Raw genomic sequence first — 23,681 nt, forward strand, 5'->3', positions numbered from 1 at the left:
GTGAAATACCACTGCACAGAGCAGGTGAGTATAACATGTTTATTATTTTAATTTAAAAAAATAATTCTGCCTTTAGTAACACTTTAATAGTCATTTTTGAGTGGATTCACATGTAAACTCTAGAACGTTGGTAATAACGAGTTAGTTCAGCAGCAAAGAAGAAGGAAATCAATGCAAGATATTCTTGGCAATCTAACAGAGAACACAAAAGAGAAGCATAGCATTGAAACAGCAACACAAACACATCACTAGACACATAACAAGCATCTGCACAAACCTATAGCGGGAACTTTGGCAGCAAAAGCAGGAGTGCGAGATGGGGAAAAAGGAATACTAGAGAATCCTGGAAAAGAAATGAAAATCTTTGAGATAGTGTCCTAAATTATATCAATTTGTACATTTTGTCTGCTTCATATGACACAAAAGCAGAGAGTGATATTGTACAAGCAGTTATTCCACATACAATGTTAACATTATCTAATGGATTTTCATGCAGAAAATTGAAAAATATGCCTTTATTGCCTTGCTTAGTAACAATGGAGGCTTGGCTAAGAAGCAGAACTTGGGATGCCATAGCTAAGCGAGGGGAAGAAATAGACCTTTTTAGAGGGATCCAAAGATTTAGAAAGACATATTGGGTGATCAATCAGTGGTTCTCATTTTAAAATGCTATTATGCTTTCCTTTACATGTGCAACCATGGGGGCCTCTTCAGAGAAACTGATGGCCCCTGAATCCTCCTGGTCTTCTATTTGCAGGATGGATCAGACGCTACAAGTGTGCTCCCCCTAGTGGCCACTCTGGCCTATGCAAGCTGTGTGCGCTCTCCTTCTCTAGTTGAGCTCAGCAGCTACACCTACAGAAGAGATTGCACTGTGCATGTATGCAGTTTAACCAAGGCGAGCATCAAGGGGCAAACATTTGCAGTGGAGTTCAGCAAATGCCAGGACGGGGGGATCGGGGGCCAGCAGGTTCTGTGGAGAGGCCTTTACAGCTGCATGCGTAAAGGAAAGCAAAAACAGTATTTTAAAATGTGGACCGCTGGTATGTACATTTTATGGGATATGAAATTGCATAGGGGATTTTTGTAAAAAAAAAAAAGTTACTAAAGGTAAACTTACACTTTAAGAATTTTCCAATTTCCTAAAGCTGAACTTCAGGGAAACAGCGAAATACATAGATGAAATATATATATGAAAGCTGTTTTACCCAATTTGATTTTCGTCCATTAAGCCTTGAGATGTACAGAGTTCTGCCATATAACCCTTTCAGACAGTCCAGGACTGTCTATGCTACAGTTCAGCAACACTTAGTCCTCATGCACACTGGACATTTTTACAGCGGCTGTTTTTGGCTTTTGGCGTTTTTTTCTACAACCAGTAAACTCCCTAGCATGTTATCATATGTATCTACACATATGCTGTAATCATTGTTTTTTGGCAGGGTGTTTTTTGGCTGGAAAAACCTAGAACTAGTGGGTTTCTAGAGGAGTTTTTTAGCTGTAAAAACGCTCTAACGCTGAAAAACAAGGTAAAACATGGCAAAACGTAGTAAAACGCAGCAAACCAGCGTTTTTGGATGTCTTTTGAAGCAAAAAAAAATGTTTTTTAATAAAAAGCCTAAAACCTGCAAATGTGGAAAAACGTGGAAAAACACTGCTAAATGCTAATGCAAAAATGCTAAAAAACGCTGAAAAACTTGTGTTTTTAACGTGACTTTACAGAGCTAACGCTACCAGCGTTATTAAAACGCCCCGTGTGCATGGAGTCTTACAGGTCTCCCCCCACCCAAGCCTTGCACTGGACAATGAAAGCAATAGCAGCAGACTGATGAGCTCATCTCTGTCATTCTGCTCTCTCAACCTGTCATAATGGTTCTTGCATTGTTGGCTCCTTGTGCTGTTTCTCCCTACCCAAGTCTGAATTTGGATGTACAGGGACTGCAAGAGTCTATAAGGCAAAGCTGCATTATGTGCATCTGTTATACCTGCTTGGAGTTCAGATTTAACAAAAAATAAAAAGAATGCACTGATTCATCAATGAGTATTGTGCAACTGAAGAGATACCTCTTCTACGTCACTGATCAACTGACTCTAACCTGGTCCTGGAGGGCTGGGAACTAAAGAGATTATAAGATAATAAGAGAGCCAACTCAGCGCTTCTTTGTAATATGTATAAATCATTGCACACCTGAGGCTGGGGTGTTCTGCTCAGCTAATAATAGCTGACAATGTAGTATACTTCAGTCATCTAATTGCTAGTTGTTGAATTGGTATAGCAATGGACATCACTCCTCACAGATGAGGTTTATACATTTTTATCATTAAAAAAAGAAAAACACAGAAGCCACCTTTAAATTACCCAAGGTGTCCAGACACAATTTCAAATATATTAATATCTACTCTATCGTCATCATATAAATATTTCTTAATATTTTTAATAACTGCTGACATATGGTATTGTCTATTGTAATATCTTTCTTTTAATTACTAGTAGTGCACCAAGAGAACTTCAAAGAATTAATTTTGCACCGACCAAGTTTGTAATTCAATTGTTTAATTAATCTATCTTTAGTATCTAAAGCCAAATTGTTTTACTTTTGGATAGAGAGAGAAATTGATGAAACCATTGATTGACAAATAGACAGGGTGGTTCACCCAATTAGGACACAGACCGCAATATAGATTTCACAGACATGCTAAACCTCCTACTCTCCATCCAAAACTAGAAAAATGTTTTGCCTTTACATACTATTTAAATATTCCCACCCTATCAATAGCTAAAAACGTATGACTACATATATTAAGCATCTGCTATAGATAAAGCAAGGAACTTGCACATTAGGTCGTCATGTGCACAGGTGGTTTGGCCCATTGGCACACACAAGCAGTTTGGCCCATACACCATACAAAAAAAGGGTAAATTGGTGCCTGGGAGGCACAGGTGTAGTGTATGAAATATAGGGCCACATGCATATGCCCTGAATGCAGAAGATCAAAAGGGCAAAAGTCCCCGTAAGCATACAGCCCTGTACATGAGTACCGACTGGAATAGCGTACACCCATTGCAACATTTCAGCCTGTGGATTTTGATTGCTGCATGTGTGCATTCCGAGTGCCAAGAGTACATACAGTGAGGAACAGAAGTATTTGAACACCCTGCGATTTTGCAGGTTCTCCCACTTAGAAATCATGGAGGGGTCTGAAATTCACATTGTAGGTGCATTCGCACTCTGAGAGACAGAATTTAAAAAAAAATATTCAGGAAATCACATTGTATGATTTTTAAAGAATTTATTTGTCTTGCACTGCTGAACATAAGTATATGAACACCTGAGAAAATCAGTGTTAATATTTGGTACAGAAGCCTTTGTTTGCAATTACAGAAGTCAAACATTTCCTGTAGTTCTTGACCAGGTCTGCACACACTGCAACAGGGATTTTGGCCCACTCCTCCACACAAAGCTCCTCTAGATCTGTCAGGTTTCGGGGCTGTTGCCGAGCAACATAGAGTTTCAGCTCCCTCCAAAGATGTTCTATTGGATTGAGGTCTGGAGACTGGCTAGGCCACTCCAGAACCTTGATATTCTTCTTACGGAGCCACTCCTTGGTTATCCTGGCTGTGTGCTTAGGGTCGTTGTCATGTTGGAAGACCCAGCCACGACCCATCTTCAATGCTCTGACTGAGGGAAGGAGGTTGTTGCTCAAAATCTCACAATAAATGGCCCCATTCATCCTCTCCTTAATACAGCGCAGTCATCCTGTTCCCTTCGCATTAAAGCACCCCCAAAGCATGATGTTACCACCCCCATGCTCCACTGTAGGGATGATGTTCTTGGGATGCAACTCATCCTTCTTTTTCCTCCAAACACAACGAGTGAAGTTTAGACCAAAAAGTTCTACTTTGGTCTCACCTGACCACATGACTTTCTCCCATGCCTCCTCTGGTTCATCCACATGGTCATTGGCAAACTTCAGACAGGCCTGGACATGTGATGACTTGAGCAGGGGAACCTTCTGTGCAATGCATGATTTGAAACCATGACGGCGTAGTGTTCTACCGACAGTGACCTTTGAAACTGTGGTCCCAGCTCTCTTCATGCCATTGACCAGCTCCTCCCTTGTAGTTCTGGGCTGATTCCTCACCTTTCTTATCATCAGTGATACCCCACGAGGTGAGATCTTGCATGGAGCCCCAGTCCGAGGGAGACTGACAGTTGTCTTTAGCCTCTTCCATTTTCTAACAATTGCTCCAACAGTTGATCTATTTTCACCAAGCTGCTTGGCAATTGCCCCGTAGCCCTTTCCAGCCTTGTGGAGGTCCACAATTTTGTCTCTGGTGTCTTTTGACAGCTCTTTGGTCTTACCCATGGTAGTAGTTGGCGTCTGACTGACTGTGGGGTGGACAGGTATCTTTAAAGAGCTCAGACAGGTGCTACTAAGTTAGATTAATGAGTGGAGTAGAGGTGGACTTTTTAAAGGCACAGTAACAGGTCTTTGAGAGCCAGAATTCTTGCTGTTTTTTAGGTGTTCAAATACTTATGTTCAGCAGTGCAAGACAAATAAATTCTTTAAAAATCATACAATGTGATTTCCTGAATTTTTTTTTAAATTCTGTCTCTCAGAGTGGGAATGCACCCACAATGTGAATTTCAGACCCCTCCATGATTTCTATGTGGGAGAACTTGCAAAATCGCAGGGTGTTCAAATACTTCTGTTCTTCAATGTAGGTGATTCCAAGGGGTTTACTGCATTGTGTATTTTGTTTATGTTTTTGATGGTTGTTGGTTTATTGCACATTTGCCCTGCTGAGAAGGTACTCCCTGGAAAGTAAGAGCTATCTCTGCTTGCCAGGCTTTCCTGGGCTTTTTGGGGAAGTACCGCACTCTGCTGGGGCAAACACACATAAAAGGAACCACCGCTCAGGGGCATCAAAGTTATTAAGATGGCTGAAGGTCTGGTTCCAGGTCTCCCCAATGAAAGAACAGAATGCTGCTAAAGATGTGAACTACTAGTTGCAGTTAAGCACCCCCTGTGGGAACATAGTCAGTGTTACAGGCAGTGGCAGACTGACCATTCAGTCACTCGGGCACTGCCAGAGGGCCCGGGGTCAGTAGGGGGCCCCATAAAATGCCCCGGTACCTTTTTTATAGGCTTTTTTGAGTGTGGCCAAGGACACAGGGGCCCCATGATCCCCTATTGCCCAGGGGCCCCATGAGTTGTCAGTCTGCCACTGGTTACAGGTATATGGACTCATTCCACTGCTAAATGGACTTTGAAAATTAAGGGCTTTCTCACCTATATAAAGGTATGATTACTTCATGGTCATTTAGGGGCACCAGGAGATTAGCTATGGGCTCTTAACAGAACATGTACAGGAATATATACTAAAGATATTGCGTGAATTGCTTATTGTTACTTTTTGAAAATTTCAATAAAGAATGTTTATAGTTATTCAACTTGGCCTGGTCCAATATTGGACACACAGCTTCATTCACTGTGCTGCAATATGATTTGATTCCAGCTTTCAGTGCAATTATGTTGTGCTACTTGGATGCAACTTTTGCCTCAGCCCATCTTTTGGGGGCACTAGCGAACACTTTCTCTGGGTCCTCATTTAGGCATAGTGAGCCCCACCCACACAAGCCTGATTTTTTTACATTTTGTGGCTCAAATCATTTGTATGCATGAGGTCTAACAGAGCCACTGTTACAGTGGTTGTAACCCTAAAAAAAAATGTTCTTGTTCCTTTAAAGCATGATAAATAGCACAGTGCTTTTGCATTGTCATTTGTCCCAATACATGTTCTAAAATACCTAGTTGATCTTCCCCTATGTGTACTGACCATGCTAATCATGGTTGCTGATCCATGATAGTGTGGTCAGTTTATGCCCCTTCATCTTGCTGTGTGTTTAGAGTATCAGCATCTCTCCCTCCCTCCCTGCCTTTTACTTCTGCAGTAAGTGTTGTGAGCCAATCTCTTCCCCAGGGGCGGACTGACCATTTGGAAACTCGGGCACTGCCCGAGGGCCCGGGGTCAGTAGGGGGCCACATGAGATGCCCCTGGTACCTTTTTCATAGGCTTTTTTGAGCTTGGGCAAGGACACAGGGGTCCCATGATCCCCTATTGCCCTGGGGCCCCATGAGTTGTCAGTCCGCCCCTGCTCTTCCCCTCCTGCCTCTATTCCCCTGTGGCTGTAAAATAACATATATAAATTAATTGTATCCCCTCTGTTTTAGGAAGATATAAAGTACTGTTTTTTACAAAATTATAATGCTAAACACTTTCTTTGCATAGCGCCTCTGTGTGGTCACGCCTCTGCTAGCTTGCATATGTCAGAGGGAATCTCAGCCCCTCCTGCTGTACTCCCTTAGATCAGGAAGAACAATGGAGGGAGGACATATGACAGTATGCTGTGCTGGAAAGTATTTAGCATTATAATAAAAAAAAAAAAGACACACTGTACTGCATATCTTCTTAAAACAGAGGGGATGCAAGTAATTTACGAATGTTACTTTACAACCACTTTAATCAATAATCAAATATCATCACCTCTTACTATCCTTCTGTTAGCATAGGGGGTTGCCTTCCACTGCAGACCTTATTTTAGCACCCCCATAGTCCTAATACTGCTCTTATTTATTTGTTTGAATGGCAGACAAAAGTCTGAAACATAAAGATCAGAAGTCTAGAGGAGCAGGTAAAATCTATAAATAGGAGTTCATACTAACAGTGCTAAAATCTTTTATTATCCAAGTAAAAACTCTTTTCATACCAATGTCACAGCATTAGCACTTCATATTAATTGCAGACAAATTCAGCTTCAGGAGGTAATGCTAGGTGGCTTACATTATTAGGCTTCTCCACAATTTTGACACATACAATATATATGACTTGTCAGTAGAATGATGGTGTTGGTAAAATGATTCTTTGCCCTTTTTCTTTAATCTTGTGCTAACTGAACATTTTTTGCTGCTGAACCTAGCCTATAAATACACCAGTTTATTGGTTAAAAAATAGAAAATAGGGAGTGCTGGTGTAAATCACAATTATGTTCTATAGTTGCCTTCTAAAATGATTGTCATTGTGTGGACTCCTTTCCTCTGAAGGTGGCTATGCTGCCTAATACAAAAGCCATGTTCCTATTTTTAGTGCATTTTTAATGAAATAGTGTACAAAATGCACAAAGAGATCTCTGCTGTCAATAGCATTATATCTTCCGAGGTGAAAACAGTGTCACTGACTTCAATGAGATTGAGCTTGTTATGAATTTTGTGTCCATTTCTACATGTGCCAATATTGCAAGGAAACTGTAAAAATGGTCATAGGTCATTCTTTGCTGGTCATTTGTTACTGGCATATCGAAACAGTTATAGTCAGAGGTTAAACATGAAAGCATTGCTATTTTCTGTGTTCTGTAATCTGGATTTATACCAACACTTGTAATTTATGTATATACAATAATGTGTCTTGCTATAAATGTGTATCTATTATAAAGCAAATAAAGCAAAAAAGTTGCCCAGACAAAACAAATAAATATACATCAATACATTCAATTAATTAATAATGTTCAGTATATGAATAAACATCAAGGATTACAAATTTATCAAAATACTTATGAATAGTATAGTATATTTGAGTGCACAATATGGTTGCACAGGTACATGTGAGTTTTTTATGTTTTAAATAAGTGTTTTTAATTAACGGAGAACACTATGTAGTGTTTTACATTTTATTTATTGAGGGCCTTTGAAAAGAAAATTGACGGAGATGATTGATACTTTGAGAGAGCTGTTTTCAGTTGGAAGGGAAGATGCTGTGATTAGACCTTTTATAATATTAAGGTCCATCTTGGAAGTTGGGAGTGTGTCCACTGGTGATAGTGAAGGTTTCACTGAATGTTTTTTTCCAAGGTTATAAAGAAATCAGAACAATCATGGATTGTTGTTTCCACACAAACTCTTATACACCTATAGTGAGGACTTTGACACTTTGAAATTCACTTTGAATTTAGTTATTATGTTTTTTTATACTCTCTGCACTATTAATTAATTTATTTTTAATTAATATTTATTTGCTGTATATATTGGCTATTTTAATGAATTTTGTCATCTTTGATGTTCATTTATGCACCTGGCATTATACGATTGACACATATTTATTCATGTATTCTGTTTGGACAATACTTTCCTTTATTTGGCTATAGCAGATGCACATTTACTGTATAGCACAGCACATTATTGTATATTTTCTTTTATTATTTATATCATTGTAGTTTTAGTAGCTTATTTGTTTGAAAGGTAAATTGGCGCAAAGTAACATATTAAGGGACTGTTGACTCATGGTTAATATTAGGTGTGGCACATCTCTGCCAGATCCATTGTATTAACCTTGTAATTAGAGATAGACAGTCTGCGATCTATATTTTTTTTTCACCAAGGGTGGTCCTTGTTAAATCTCAGAAGAAATATTTCTTATAAAAAGAGCTGTGTAGTTTATTTCACTTTGTAATATAAAGTCTACTATATTACTTACTTGCTTGTGCTAGTGTTAGTCCTTCCTCAGTTGCAGATTTTCCGCAGCCCACTTGCGTACATGCCTGCAGATAGAACTTGTATCTTGTGCCAACCTCAAGACGAGGAATTTTTTGGCTGAGAGCATTAGGGTTAGCTATGGTGATATTGCTTAGGTTTCCGATTCCATTGCTTTCATTAACTGAAAAAAACCCCCACAAAGAATCAAGTCACAGAAAGAATTTGTAAAGTAGTTAACATATTGCAACAAGATATCAGTATTTCATATAGTACATAAAAGGTACTCAATGGGGCAAATATATGAAAACTGAAGTAGAGAACACTGGAATAAAAAAAGGAGCAGTTGTCCATATCAACAGATCAAGTTAATTGTTCCATTTGATCAAAAATAACTAGTGGTTAGCATGTGCTAAAGCTCTAAATTTACTCCAGGTTTCAGAAATACATTTTGTACTTGTATTTAAACATAATATGGGTATCAGTCCTATATTTCATTTGTTGCAGGTTTTAAAAGGAACCCCAATATGTCTGGCTGAAGAACATACTCATCTGGTAGTACAAGACATAGTTGGTCAGGATGCCATTTGCCCTTTTTGGTGCTTCCCAGGTTAGCATGAAAGATTCCCTGTCAGAACTTGCAATTTGTAGAAACTGTGGCTGTTCAGGAACTAGAAAGAAAAAAATGTAACATTTGCATAATGGAGCAAGGAGCAGTTAGTTTCAGTAACTCTTTTGAGCAGAAAGCTTGAAATTTAAAGGGTTTATCTATCAACTTTTTAAACCATGATTTACACAACGTTCAACCAAGATTCACCCAAATAATCAAGCCTTATGTGAAAAATGGGTGTAAACTGTGGTAATCTTGGGTGAAAAAAAAGATAAATAGACCTTGCAGTGATACTCTTTTCAAGCAAATACATGTTTTAAAGATGCAAGTTTTAAAGACATTAGGTTTATTTGTCAGCCATATACAATTTAATTACCAAAATTATTTCAGTCTCTAAAACTTTAATTATAGGAAAAGATTGATGTTGCACAATCAGTGAAATGTTTGCTGTGACAGAAGTTGGTTGCTAGGTGCAGCACAACAACATTGAATGTTTCCCTTTAACAGGCACCATTTATATTTAGAGTGGTTAAAAAGGCAAAACTTTTTTTTTTTTTTTTACCTTAATGCATTCTCTGCATTAAAGTAAAAAAACTTTCAGAAGGTGCTCCCACCACTTACCTGAGCCTAATCTCGATCCAGTTCTATGCTCATCTGCAGCAGCTCCTCTTCATGTTCTCTGTTCTCAAAGGAGAATAAGCAGCATCGGGAGCCATTGTCTCCTGCTCCTGTCAGTCAAATCCTGTAAGGAGGGAGTGGGGGATGGGTGGGGGGTGCAAGCAGCACTGTGTGTGTGTCTATAGAGGCACACAGCCTGGCTTAGGATCGAGGCCACAAGAGCCAACGGGGGAACCCAGAACAGTTCAGTGCCGCTGCGTTCAAAACTATTGCACAGATCAGGTAAGTATGATATGTTTGTTATTTTAAGAAAAATGAACCTTTACAATCACTTTAGGTGTGTCTTTGCTGTATTCAATTTTACCAATTTTTGGACAGTTTTGGGTACACGGTGTTGTGTTTTTTTGCACATTAAATATTAACCCTGAAGCTATGTGTTTTTTTTTTTTTAATCAGCATCAGGGATTTTTAATCAGCACCAGGGACAGTATTTACATCACTGACAAGTGTCCCATATGCTGGTGGGTGCCCTGTCCCTGTAAATATTCATTCCTTAGTGCTCTGGATACCTCCATAGCTGTGATCTTCCAGTACCGTGGGGGTTAATACAAGTGGCTCCACCTGTCACAGCACTAATTAAAGGTGCCTTTTCCACCTCCTTGCTTCATTAATATAAGCCATACTATCAGTTCCCACAATGAAAAGCGCTCTATGAATGAAGGAGTCAGACCTTTCATTCATCTGCTCGTCCTCCATTCATAGAGTGCTTTTCATTGCAGGAACTGATAACACAGCTTCTATAAATGGAGCATGGAGATGAAAGGGTGGGCATAGTTGACACTTTTGACCAGTGTCTGTAATAGGTGAAGCCTCTTATACAGGGGTGGACTGACCATTTGGAAACTCGGGCACTGTGTGAGGGCCTGGGGTCAGTAGGGGGTCCCATGAGATGCCCCTGGTACCTTTTTCACAGGCTTTTTTGAGTTTGGGCAAGGACACAGGGGCCCCATGAGCCCCTATTGCCCAGGGGCCCCATGAGTTGTCAGTCCGCCCCTGCTCTTACATAACCCCGCAGCACCAGAAAATCACATATCCCTGATACTGATTTAAAGAAGAATTGTGGGATATCACGAAAAAAAAAACATATATACTCACCTACATGGCTGCAGCATGGATCCAGTGCTGCAGTTGTCCCCTGCCACCTGTAAGACCAAGAATTGAGCGACCACATGAATGCGGATTGCTCAGTTCTCAGTCTCCACTGAGCAGAGAGTGGTGACTATCAGTCACCGGCTCTCTGCTCTGCCCCTCCAGCTCTTACTGAAGTGCCAGGCTGTAGAAGGGGTGGGAGCGGGTGGCTCAGGATCTCAACAGCTAGCTGACAGGCTGGGCCAGTTGCCGGTCAGGCATCTGGGTGGATCCCGACCTTAAAGTCAGGATCCTTTCAGAGCCTGGACCAGCTCTGTGAGACCATCTGACAAAGCGGGCTTTAGTCTGCTGTAGGCTGAATCTGGGTCACAGGAGTGCAGAAATAACGTGCATTCCTGTGACCTAGAAGAGAAGTATGGCCAGAAAAGCTACACATGAACTTCAAAGTTCTGAAACTTTCAACACAAATGTGGCAGGAATGTGTCCTTTACCTAGTAATTGTTATTCTAAAATGTAAACTGTAAAACAGAACTTTAGAAAAAGTAATACATTTATTTATATAAAAAAACAACCATTTTACACCCAGTTCTCTTGTAACTAAAAGCCTTTGCTGACAAAACCTTTCTTCCTGAATTACAAGCCCACCAACCCCCACTAGTTAAATGTTCTGGCTTACCTCCTTCTGGTGTTTGGAATGTTACTGTGGAACTCTCCGGTCCATCTCCCTTTGTATTATAAGCTGCCACACACAGCTGATATTCACTGAACGGGTGAAGTTTCGGAACTATAGCCCAGTCCCTCCTGCCAGGAAATGATAGAACATGGCGCTGGCCATGGTGGGTTTTTCCATCCTGAAGACTTTTCACTCTCCAGTACATTATCTGAAAAAAATATACAATGAACTGCTTAGAATACTTCATTTTAAACAATGTTGCCAAATGTTGAAGGCAGCATTGCCCAACTTCAACAATAGCAGATTTTTAACTGCTGTTTATTTAGCAGGCAAAATACACTGAAAATATCTTTCTACGCCTACAAATGGACATTTTGCTGCTCAGAGCAGTACACACCACTGCAGCCACCATGTTTTTATCTCAGTGCATCTGCTAAATGCCGAGTTGGACAGGTGACACCACAGGGTTTATTTACTAAAGCTGGAGAGTCCAAAATCAGACTCCCTTCTGCATACAAAACCAATCAGCTTCTAACCTCAGCTTGTTCAATGAAGCTTTGGCAATGAAACCTGGAAGCTGATTGGTTTCTATGCAGAAGGGAGTCTGATTTTGGACTCTCCAGCTTTAGTAAATAAACACCCACCTGTCAAATCTACTGAAACTGATGTCAGCAGGACAGAAAGTGAGGGTAAATCTCTCAAAGGGCTCATTACATTAAGGGATTGCACTATTTTTTCTCCTGAAGAGTGATTCACGGTGGATCACTTTTCAGAGGGCGTTTGATAGGTGTGTTGGATGCGTTATTCACCTCCTCTCCAACTGTATAACCCCTAAAAGTGCACACTGCCACACACAGTTACAGGGGGTTGTGGGATAGGCCCATTGACTTGAATGGGTTGTGTTTGGTGGCCAAAGTAAGTATACAACCCTCTCTGGTTGGGATTGCAGCTTTGGTGGTGGTGATGAGGGTAAAATGCGGCTCCTCCACCTGTTTTGATCCCCCCCATAAATTTAGCCTAATAGAGTGCTTATCCTTTCCCACTTTATTGGAAACTAGAAAAAAAAAGGTTTTGGCTTGACATACACTTTCAAGTGTCACTAAATTATCCAAGTTAAACTAAAAAATATATCCAGCATAGAGAACTCTAATGCTAGGTTCACACCTATGCAGGTTTGCGTTTGAGCTGTTTCTGCATTGCGTTTTTACATGTTTTTGATGCGTTTTGAGTTTTTTTCTCTTTGGTTTATTTTTCTTGTTGCTAGGCAGATTTAAAATGCAAAATACATCAAAAACGCGGCAAAAACGCAATACATGCTTTGCTGCAGCATTTCCATTGAAGTGTATAGAACCAAAATTGCAACTTTTTGCGTTCAAAAAAGTTCCTGACCTTTTCTAAAAAACACACCGGGTGAAAACACACAGGTGTAAACATGTCCCATAGGAAATCATGTTAAATGGACTGTACTGCATTTCTGCAAAATGAAAAATGCTGCATAAAACGCTTAGGTGTGAACTTAGGCTGGCCATACACTATACAATTTTCTTGATAATTTTGCTTTCAGTTGTATCCAATTGGGCAGGCCCTTGCACTACATAGTTGAAGGTAAATCTAAAGGAAATTGGACAGAAAATTGGACAGAAAATTGTATAGTGTATGGCCAGCCTTAGGGTTATACCACATTTTATTGAATGTAAAATATTTCATCCACATTGTTCCTTATGGAAAACATTAGCCCTGCGTGCTCACAAGAGACCCTCTTTTCATACAAATCCCGATCGGCAGTTGCAAACAATGCACATCTAAGTGGTCACACGCACTGCTCTGCTAAAACTACATTTCCTATCCATCAATGCTTTTGCCACTTTTACTGTGCATGTGTCCCTGTTGTTGCATTCCTCTTCCTTGTGGATACCTCTAGAGCCAGTGGGGTTTATTTACTAAAGCTGGAGAGTGCAAAATCAGGTTCACTTTTGCATAGAGACCAATCAGCTTCTAACCCCAGCTTGTTCAATTAACCACTTGCTGTCCAATCACAGTAGATTTACTGTGACCAAATGGCAGCTGCAGGCTCAGCAACATAAATAAAGTTGTGATTCTGCTTCCGAGTTTGGGGCACGCATGTGCTCCCTGCTGTCCTGTGCTGCGGTTGGACACAGCAGGATTTTGAAAGCAAGTCCTGGCCAATGATTTATGGCCGGGACCTGCTGATTGGCTGTGTCCAATCACAGCTCAGAGCCCTGTGTTTACAAACAACACAGGGCTCTGTACACAGAGCAGCGATTTGGCTGTTTGGCAGATTGCTTGCCACACTATCACGGTCCCACTATAAGTCGTTGATCACCGCCATTACCAGTATAGCATCATAAATGCATAAATTCCAGTAAATATACCATAGTTTGTAGATGCTATAACTTGTGCACAAACTATCTAATGTATAATTTTTTGGATCTTTTTTTACCAAAGACATGTAGCAGAATACATATTGGCCTAAATTTATGAAGAAATGTGATTTTTTTTGGATATGTTTTATAACACAAAGATTTTTTTCCAAATTTTTTTGTCTTTTTCCATTTATATAATAACAAATAAAAAAACCCCAGTGATGACCAATACCACCAAAAGAAAGACCTATTTTTGTGAAAAAATTATATAAATTTCAGTTGGGTACGGTGTTGCATGACCAAGCAATTGGCAGTTAAAGTAGTGCAGTGCTGAATAGCAAAAAACATTCCATGGCTATGAAGAGGGTAAAACCTTCCAGAGCTCAATTGGTTAAGCTTTGGTATTAAAACCTGGAAGCTGATTGGGTTCTATGCAGAAGTGAGCCTGATTTTGCACTCTCCATCTTTAGTAAATGAAGCCCTGTAGGTAGCCATAGGCAGGGATTTCATCGATAGGCATTCTGTGTTTTTGCCTGCCGATGCTGGATCATGGACATTACTCTAGTCCATGCTGGTGGTGAGCATAGAAAGATGAGAACGTTCCAACATACAGTACAGTACAGTGAATGTAGCCACCCTAAGAAAGTAAGTGGCAGGTGTGGAAGATTGAAAGTTATTTTTATTGATATGCTGGCATACCCTGTCATTATAAGGGATACAGATGGCTTTCAATTAAAATGTTGAATATGTTTTTTTTTAAGGTTTAGTGACATTTAAATTTCACATAAATTTCCAGTAAAGGCTTTTCAATACTAATGTAATTGCAGGTGCAGTTTATATGAAAAGTTTGAAAAAAACAAAGCAAAAACAAAACAAAAACTAAATTTAATAACTCATAGCAGCCAATCAGGTTTCCCTTTCATGTAGTGAGATTACTTTCAGATGGGCATTCCTATTGGGTCCGCCTTTCCGTTTTTCCGATTGGAACCTCCATTCTCCTCTATGGAGTGGTCGACATCCAATCCAATCTGATCCCCAAAAAAGGGACAGTTGGGGATCCAATACCCTCAGATCAGGTTGGATGGAAATGTACAGGCTGTCCATTTTCATCTGACAGCCCATTGAGGAGAGCAAGCAGCTCTGTGTCTGCTCTGCAGCAGCGGAGCAGATATAGAGCTGTCACCTGCTTGCTCAGTGGGGATCAGTGGAGATATCCTCTGCTGAGCAAGCGGATCCACTAAACGGGGCCGCACTGTGTGGAAGAACCCTAAAAGATGAATTCAGATTGGTTGCTGACAGTTACTACACATCCATTAAGTGGAACTAATCCTTCCTATCATTTACAGCCAAGGAAGCTGCCATCCTAGCCTTTATTTGATCTGTAGTTGCCATGGTGCTCACATGTGTTTAGTTGTGACACTAGCCATTTGATAACTGACAGCTTGTTTGAGAGCACAAATAATGCAGGCCATAGACGCGTCAAAAATTTTCGCACTGTTAGTGGGTTAATTGGTCAGCCGTTTTTCGGGTTTTGGCACTTTTTTTTTATTGGTAAAGTTGGAAAAAAATTGGCCGATTTTGCCGATCGCCCGATTTCCCGGCAATGATGGGCAAATCGGCCGATCATTTTACCGATAAAAAAATCTGCGCATGAGCCGTGACCTGCAAGAAGAAGAAAAAGAAGAAGAAACAGAAGATGAAAAAGAATTCCAGTCCTCTATTACATTTGACATGAAAAAGTATTGTGGTTGCAACAAAAGTATCTATTTGTATCTGAATAAAAACATCTGTATCTGAAATGGATACAAATGGATACATTGTTGCAACCACAATACTTTTTCATGTCAAATATAATAGTGGAGCTCTCTGCAAGGAACAGAAGTAATTAAATGCTGGCTGTAGACAGGACGAAAATCGGCTGATTTTTTTTACCATTGGTGGTAACATCGGCCTATTGAACATTTTTCATTTTTTTTAAAAACGGCCGGTTTTCGACCCGTCTATGGCCTGCATAACTGTGACTGTTATTCATGGCATGTTTTGAATGTAACTGTGTTAATAAACAGTTAAATTGATGGGTTTAGTTCAGGGTGGATAAAATCAATGATTTTTAAAAAAAAATAAAAAAAAATCAGATTTTTTTGATGTAAATCAGATTTTTTTTATTTAAATCAGATTGTTTTTATTTAAATCGGATTTTTTTTAAATAAAATGCTTTTTGAGGAAAATATATTACCATCCAAAGGTTATTCCATCATGAAATAAAGATTAGTTTTTTAATTATGTAGAATAAGGCTGTATATGTTTATTTTTTTGGGTAAATAAATTCCATTAATCCATTCACAATGTCATGCTCTTCCAGAGGTTTTTGTAAGATTATTGGGCAGTTTCTCTGCCTACAAGATATTATCACAGATGCTTGGTTTACTTTGCAGTTCTCAAAACTAAATTTGACTCAGCAGAGATCACATGCCTCTTCTTCACAGCAAAAATGTTATAACATGAACAGAGTTAAGAAAAAGACCTTAATCCTAACTTCTACAAACCTATGAATACAGAATCAACCCCTTCAGTGCTAAATTTCAAAAAGTTCAGTGAATAGAATAGAAACAATATTTTTCTGATTGTTTGGAGTGGAATATATCTGCACAAGAAGAAAGTGAACTAAGTGTGAGGAGGAAGGGGCTGACAGTCTAAGTTTCTTAAAATATATATATTTTGTTTAGCCAAATTAGTTAACAAACATGGATGTTTGTTTAAGCAAATAACATATGCTGTAATGTTATTGTTTCAGTTGAATAAATCTATTTAAATTGTTATTATTAAGGTAATGATTATTTTTCTCCTTCCTAAGTACAACAGAAAAGTTGTCCAAATATTTATTTATTTATCGAGTTTATATAGCGCCAAAGGGTTTACTCAGCGCTGTACAATACAGGGGGGGCAATACATGAAACAGAACAGCAACATCAAACAGCACACGAGGGGTTAGAGGGCCCTACTCTTTCGAGCTTACAATCTAGGAGGGAGGGGGTAGAGGCACAGGAGGAAACGGCTGTGGGATAAAAAAACTATTATGAAAAGTTGTTATTCTAAAAATCTTCATCTACTTGCATATTAAAGTTATACCAGCAAGATTTAGTCTTTATGTAGAAAACTATGATTTAAATCAAGCCTTACTGACTAGTGATTTAAATCGTGATTTAAATCGTGATTTAAATCAGTTTGATTTAAATCAAATCCACCCTGGTTTAGTTTGGTTTTAAGGCTTATTAAATAAGCCTTTGGAGGGAATTAACAAAGAGCGGTGGAAGCATAATACTTGCATCACTCTTCTAAACATAAAAAAATTCCCCTTTGTTAATTAGGGGTGATCAGTTCTCTGTTCTGCTGTGGTGTTACACTCATGGCACCTGTGCCTGTACACCTCCGGCCCCCCCCCCCCCGCACTCCCCACTTAGCTCAAAGTTGTCAACCCTCCCCCCCCCCCCCTGCACAAGCAGAGAAAAGGATGTGAGCTATCTGCTGAAACAACTGTTTAGTTAATTTGATACACACCACTCCTGACAGTTTCCCGCACCTCTAATGATGCAGGAAGCTTAGTTAATTCCCCAGTTAGTGTTTTGAACAACCACAAACACAAACAGTACCAGCACTGAAAAATAAAATCACATCAGGGTGCTGATAGCATGGTATGCTTTATGGTATAATGTCTCAGTCTACAATAATGCGGCTGAACTGGACCTGGAATATGCAAGAAATGAGTAGTTTTCCTAGGGAAGTGTACTCTTGAATGATTTTGTACTCTTCACCATAAGAATCTACAAATGTACTTCATGTTTACAGAGTGTGCCCAAGATGGCTCTCTCATCTACCAAATGCTTTGATTCTCCAGGGAGAAAACCGCGATAAAAACACAAAATTAATTTGAAAAAGTTTACAGTAATAATAAAAGCAGATTATTCCAAAGGACTTATATGAGCAACTTGAGCACAGTAATATATGAATCCTGGTGTAAGATTGTTCTTTCTACACAATAAATGTATCTTTATTTGCAATATTCAAATGGTGATGCGACCCCCCCCCTTTTCTTTTGTACCCTCTGTTACCTTGTAACCTGCCAGATGTCCTCTTACTCTGTCCTGAGAGATTTCCATCCAGGTCACGTTAGCTATGGACTGATTTACCATGCTCACCGACACATTAAACGGAGCTGCATCAGGATCTGTGTGGACATAATGTGAACACAATAAATGCTTTTTTTTGTACACTTTAACATGTATGTTCTGTGATAGTGAGACCTGATAGTACCTTTTTGTGTTGTTTATAAGGGAAAAACAAATGCCATATTATCAATCAGAAGATTTCCCCAGATACCGTATAATCACAGAAAATGGATGATTTTGCCCATTCTAAAGCTAAAAAAAGAAAAAAATCTTAAATCTAGAAAAACTGAACTCTCAGCCAATGTCTCTCAGCTGGCAAATGATCTGCTGACAAGACCTGTGCTTGTAATCCCGCTTGATTAAATACCATTGAGACTGGGTTCACATATATGCGTTCCGGTATATCACATGTGATTCGCACAGGAACTGCACCGCATTCCTGTGCAAATCACATGCGATTTGCATGCGGTGTGATTGGAGCCATACATTTTGTATGGCTCTAATCCCACCGCACCTGCACCAAAAATGTGCAGGACCCTTTTTTCGGTCCACACTAGAATCGGATCACATGGGTATTCACACCTATGCGATCTGATTCTGCACACCGCATTTTGCAGACCACTTTTGGAGTGTTAACTTAACATACACACACGCAGAGCGGTTCGCATGAATGGGGTGCCATACTGATGCGGTACGGAATTTGCACATAAAACGCTGTGAATTCCGCACCGCATCAGTGTGAACCAGGACTGAAGATCCAGTTAATTTCTAGACCATTAACATTGTATTCCGTCTTAAAGGAGAAGTTCACCTTTTAGACAAAAATAACAAATGCACATTTTTTTGCAAGTTAAAAAAATGTGCATTTATTATTTTTGTCTACAGCATTGCACCAGCAATCAGTAGATCACTGATGCCATGCAGATCTCCTGCAGACCTGTCAGAATATCTGCTTGCCATAGGGGATGTATGAGCAAGCAGATATTCTGACAGGAAGCTTCAATGAACTACCACGGCGTCCACAGTGCTCCATGGTGCCATGGTAGTTCATTGAAAACTGCAAGCCCACAGCCGCTCAGGTAGGGTTGCTACCTCATCCCTTTAAAACCGAACACATATTAATTACACAGGTTCTGTGGCTGATTAAGGTGGTAATTAAACTCACCTAGTGCCTTATCTGCATTAAATTAACCTCAGATTCTGTGTAATTAATATGTGTTCGGTTTTAAGGCTAGGTTCACATCTGTGCGGGTGGTGCCGCTGTGAGACCGCACACACAGAAGAATGCGGACCCGTGGGCTGGTGCCATTAATTCTAATGGCATGCTGCCCGCGCTGGAAATCGCAAGCGCACTGAGAACCAAGGTTCCCGTGCGGGCTGCGGTTTCCAAAGAAGTGCAGGGACCTCTTCCCTGTGTCCTGGGGCACGGGAGTCCATTCAAATGAATGGGCTCTCATGCCCTGCAAAACGTGGCCCACAGGAACACGGATATGTGAACTCGGGGTAAAGGGATGAGGTGGCAACCCAACTGTCAGGACTTCATTCATTCAGGGAGTTCATTCATTCAGGGAAGCCAGAGGACTGTGAATGAGTGACTTGGCTGGGTGAGCGGAGCACCGCCCAGCAACATTTTTTTTCAATTTGACAGCTAGCGAGGGGGGAGAAGATCCCCCGCTAGCTGGGAGTATTACACCCTGAATATAGGTGTAACACAGGGGCGGACTGACCATTTGGAAACTTGGTCACTGCCCGAGGGCCCGGGGTCAGTAGGGGGCCCCATGAGATGCCCCTGGTACCTTTCATAGGCTTTTTTGGGTGTAGTTTGAGTGTGGGCTAAAACACAGGGGCCCATGATACCCTATTGCCCGGGGGCCCCATGAGTTGTGAGTCCGCTCCTGGTGTAACATGTTATGAAAGATGAACTTATCCTTTAAGTCTTAAGTTATTACTAAAACCAGTAATAATCGAATGCAGAGGCAATTATTTCATATGATAAAGAGTAGATACATTTATACAGTCTTACAGATGCAACCGGAGAGCAACCATCATGCTGATGAAATGGAGTCCGACGCCTGTGCACTACAGCCTACAACTCCAGAACTTCAGGAGGTGCAAGAGGAACCCCTTCATTTACTCAGCCACTACCAAGCATGTGATAGTTCAGTTGAGAGCACAAGCAACTGTGAGAGTCATCATTCATGGCATGTCCTGAATGTAACTGTTTTGGAAATCAGTCAAATCTATAAATTTAATTCCACTTTAAAGTTACCTCTACACTATTGGTGCTCTCTCTATCCTAACTTTTGTTTCAGGACAGCAATTGTGTAAACTCTGAAGCATGGTATCAGCTGCTTTTTTCAGCAATGTTCCAACCTCCATAATTCCCTGATATAGGTTTCCTTTAACTTCTGCATTCAACATTACTTACTATTGTGATGTTACTCCTATGGTGCCAAGGACTTAGTCCTGACCTACACTGTGCACAATTTATTCTACAGCCCACACTGCCAGTTCATTTATATATTACAGAAATGTACATAGCGCTGCCAATGTAAGCTGTGCTCTACATAGACTGTAGCTTACAATCCAATCCCTACCTCCAATATATACATACTAAGGCCAATTTACTTACCAGCATGTCTTCGGAATGTGGGAGGAAACCCACGCAGCACATGAAGAGAACATGCAAACTCCATGCTGTGCTGCCCACATTGGCTCTACTTCAGTGAACTATAGCAACTATTTTGTATTGCTTCATAAGAGTGAAGGCATTGGAAGCAGAGGAGCTGTTAGCTTACTGTCCAGTTGTATGAATAATGGCATCAGATTTTTAAAGTGAATAAAATACTGAGCATGGCTGATTCAACAGAGTCTTAAGAATTGTGCAAAGTAATAAATCCAACAGTGTACAATTATTGAGCATATTGTAGACAGCAATATTTTTAAGGTCATTGGCCGATACTCACTGTCCTCTCCTGAATATACAGTATGAACTTCAGGTTCAGGGCCACTTCCAATATTATTGACAGCTTGGATGTATAGCTGATATGGGACAAACGCCGGTGTGTCCTTTATAATGAATTGGGGATGTTTCAGTTTTCTGTGATGCCATTCAGTCTCCACTCCCTTCAGGCGCCAACTGACTTGGTACTCCAGTCCAGGCCCGTTATGTTCATCAGAATTTAGAGGCTGCAACAACCAATAAGAAAAGCAGATTGCAGACAGATAGTAGGCTGTGTAAGAACACTGTCAAAAGAAAACACTAAAGCTGAACGCCAAGCAGAAGTAAGGGCTCAATCACATCTGTGACTATTATTACCACCCCTCTGCAGTGGATTGCTTTTCAGAAGGCGTTTGACAGGAGATGAGGAGGTGATATGCCACATCTCTTGAATGCCTGTTTTAACCTTCAAAATGGCGACCCATCATGCTGCAGCCACACATGCTATGCATTGCACATGGTTGAGGCACAGCCTCATTCACTTGAGTGAATGGTGTTGAGTGGCAGTGCCACCCTCTAAATGTGACATGCCATTTAAATTTGCAGCATGTGTATAGCCCTGAATGGCTGCAATTCTGTGTTGAGGATGGTGGTTGGGGGTTGGGGGAGGGGGGCGGGCAGCGGAGACAGTAAAACTTTAATTCAACCACCTGCTTTTACCACCCACTGGCTGCCTGTGTGAACAAGCCCTTGGAGACCAGAATGAATGCAGCTCTGTAGTCATTAAGGATAAGTTCACCTTACTTGTTTTACCCATTTTTAGGGTGGAACATGTAACATATTCCAGCATCTGCAGACTCTCCCCCCATGACAGTGAACTAGGAATCTTCTCCCCACACCCACTGTCACAATCTGAAAATAATGCAGGCGAGCAGGGCTCCACCCACATAAATGACGCTTTTTTTTTAGTGAATTGACTACTTTTGAGATAAATAGTGGTATTTTAACTCAAAAATTCATGTGGTATTTATCTCTTAGTGAATTGACCCCAATGTATGTTACAAAGTGTAGCTCTGTTCAGCACCACTTTAAAGCGGAGCTCCACCCAAAAGGGGAAATTCTGCTTTAAGGATTGGTCTCCCGCTCCCTGTTAAGAATTGGCACCCTTGGGGAGCGGGTACCCGAAATTGACAGGTACCCACTCCCACTGCTGCTGCGATAGCCTAGGCTGTTGGAAGTGGAATTTGTCCTCCCTCCCTGTAGTCTTCTGGGACACGTGACAGGTCCCAGAAGACTACAAGACCATCCAGAAAGCGCAGTGCTACTTGCGCATGTGCAGTAGGCACCTGACTGTTAAGCCACAAGCTGGCACAGCCAGGTGCCCACACTGAAGATGCCGGTGCTGGGAACATAGGATGGCCAGTGAAACAGGCTGCGGGGAGGACACAGCGGGATCTAGGGACAGGTGAGTGGCTGTTTTTTAAAAGTTAAAATGTTTATTTTTTACAGTTTGACTGGAACCCCGCTTTAGGATCTTACCTCCCATTTCACAGACATTTCATCAGGACTGTCAGTGTTAAAGTACACCACATTAGGATTCTTGTCTGGAGCTGGAACATAAACAAATCAAAAGCACTGCTTAATAAATTTTGATTATAATGCCTAGAAGTATAAACCGTATATGTCAGCTCACGGAGAACGAGGATTAACATAACTTAATCCTCGTTCTCCATGAGCTGGCATATACGGTTTCTTCCTGCATATATTGGGGAGCAGTATTTGTACGGGTCTTGCACTATCGAGTTGTTTATATCTGTCCTTGTGAGCCAGTGTACACAGTTTCTTGCATATATGAGAGAGCACTATACCCAGGGCTCTTTGTAATATTGATGGGATGAATGACGGAATTGGACATATTTGTCTTCTAAGCCCTATACTACATTTACTGTGTTAATATAAAGAGGAAATGCAATAAGATCTGGATACTGAGATATTCCATGTGCCCCGTGGTGTGGTCGTAGTGGTCTGTATACCCAATTGGATATATTTGTCTTTGAAGTCCCATATTATTGTGCTAATACGAAGAGGAAATACAATATTGCACGTTTATTTTTGGTACTATTTAAGCCTTCAAAGTCCCAAGTCCTAGGGTGTCCCTCCTTCTTCATCTAATTGTTATTTTGGGGATGATGGCTTACAATCAGGAATTTTCCCTCTTTTCCTTAGAAGTATGATATGAAGTATACTGTATCGTATACCTAATTGTTATAAGGTAAATGTACACTAACAGTGTTGGTTGATTTAGTTATTTATTCACTATTTTGTTTGTATTTTTCTACCCTGTGAGTATTTTCATTAACTAGAAAATTCTAGTTGTTATGCAGCATTTAAAGGATCAAGTTCACCTTTTGGAACATGTTACATGTTCCACCCATTTTTTAGGGTGGAACATGTAACATGTTCCTACTGCTGCAGCCGCTGCACAATCCCCTCCTCCCTGTGACAGCAGTACAGGGAGAAGTTCACCATACTAGCTGTCAGTTTTTGAAAGCAGCGCAGCTGCCCAAACAGCTGTGTCATTCATTCACAAAGTTCTGTGAATGAATGAACT

The 23,681-nt window shown here is 40.5% G+C and overlaps 1 protein-coding gene across 6 annotated transcripts in view; it reads right to left on the minus strand.

The window, feature by feature from the left end:
• Positions 1-23,681, minus strand: part of CHL1 (cell adhesion molecule L1 like) — a 199,875-nt gene that overhangs the window by 20,291 nt on the left and 155,903 nt on the right. For 5 of the 6 annotated variants that reach the window (XM_089681930.1, XM_089681927.1, XM_089681928.1 and 2 more), the window contains 7 exons: positions 22,610-22,680; positions 21,096-21,318; positions 18,073-18,188; positions 11,583-11,787; positions 9,078-9,200; positions 8,534-8,713; positions 278-343 (listed from right to left, as the gene is read on the minus strand). In XM_089681930.1, coding sequence (XP_089538056.1) covers positions 278-343; positions 8,534-8,713; positions 9,078-9,200; positions 11,583-11,787; positions 18,073-18,188; positions 21,096-21,318; positions 22,610-22,680 — 984 coding nt within the window. The remainder of the gene's footprint in view (positions 1-277; positions 344-8,533; positions 8,714-9,077; positions 9,201-11,582; positions 11,788-18,072; positions 18,189-21,095; positions 21,319-22,609; positions 22,681-23,681) is intronic. The other variant, XM_089681933.1, reaches the window with a different exon arrangement.

This window comes from Staurois parvus, unplaced genomic scaffold (assembly GCF_062004578.1).
Source record: "Staurois parvus isolate SC_StPar_1 unplaced genomic scaffold, SC_StPar_1.0 ptg000282l, whole genome shotgun sequence".
Taxonomy (NCBI): Eukaryota; Metazoa; Chordata; class Amphibia; order Anura; family Ranidae; genus Staurois; species Staurois parvus.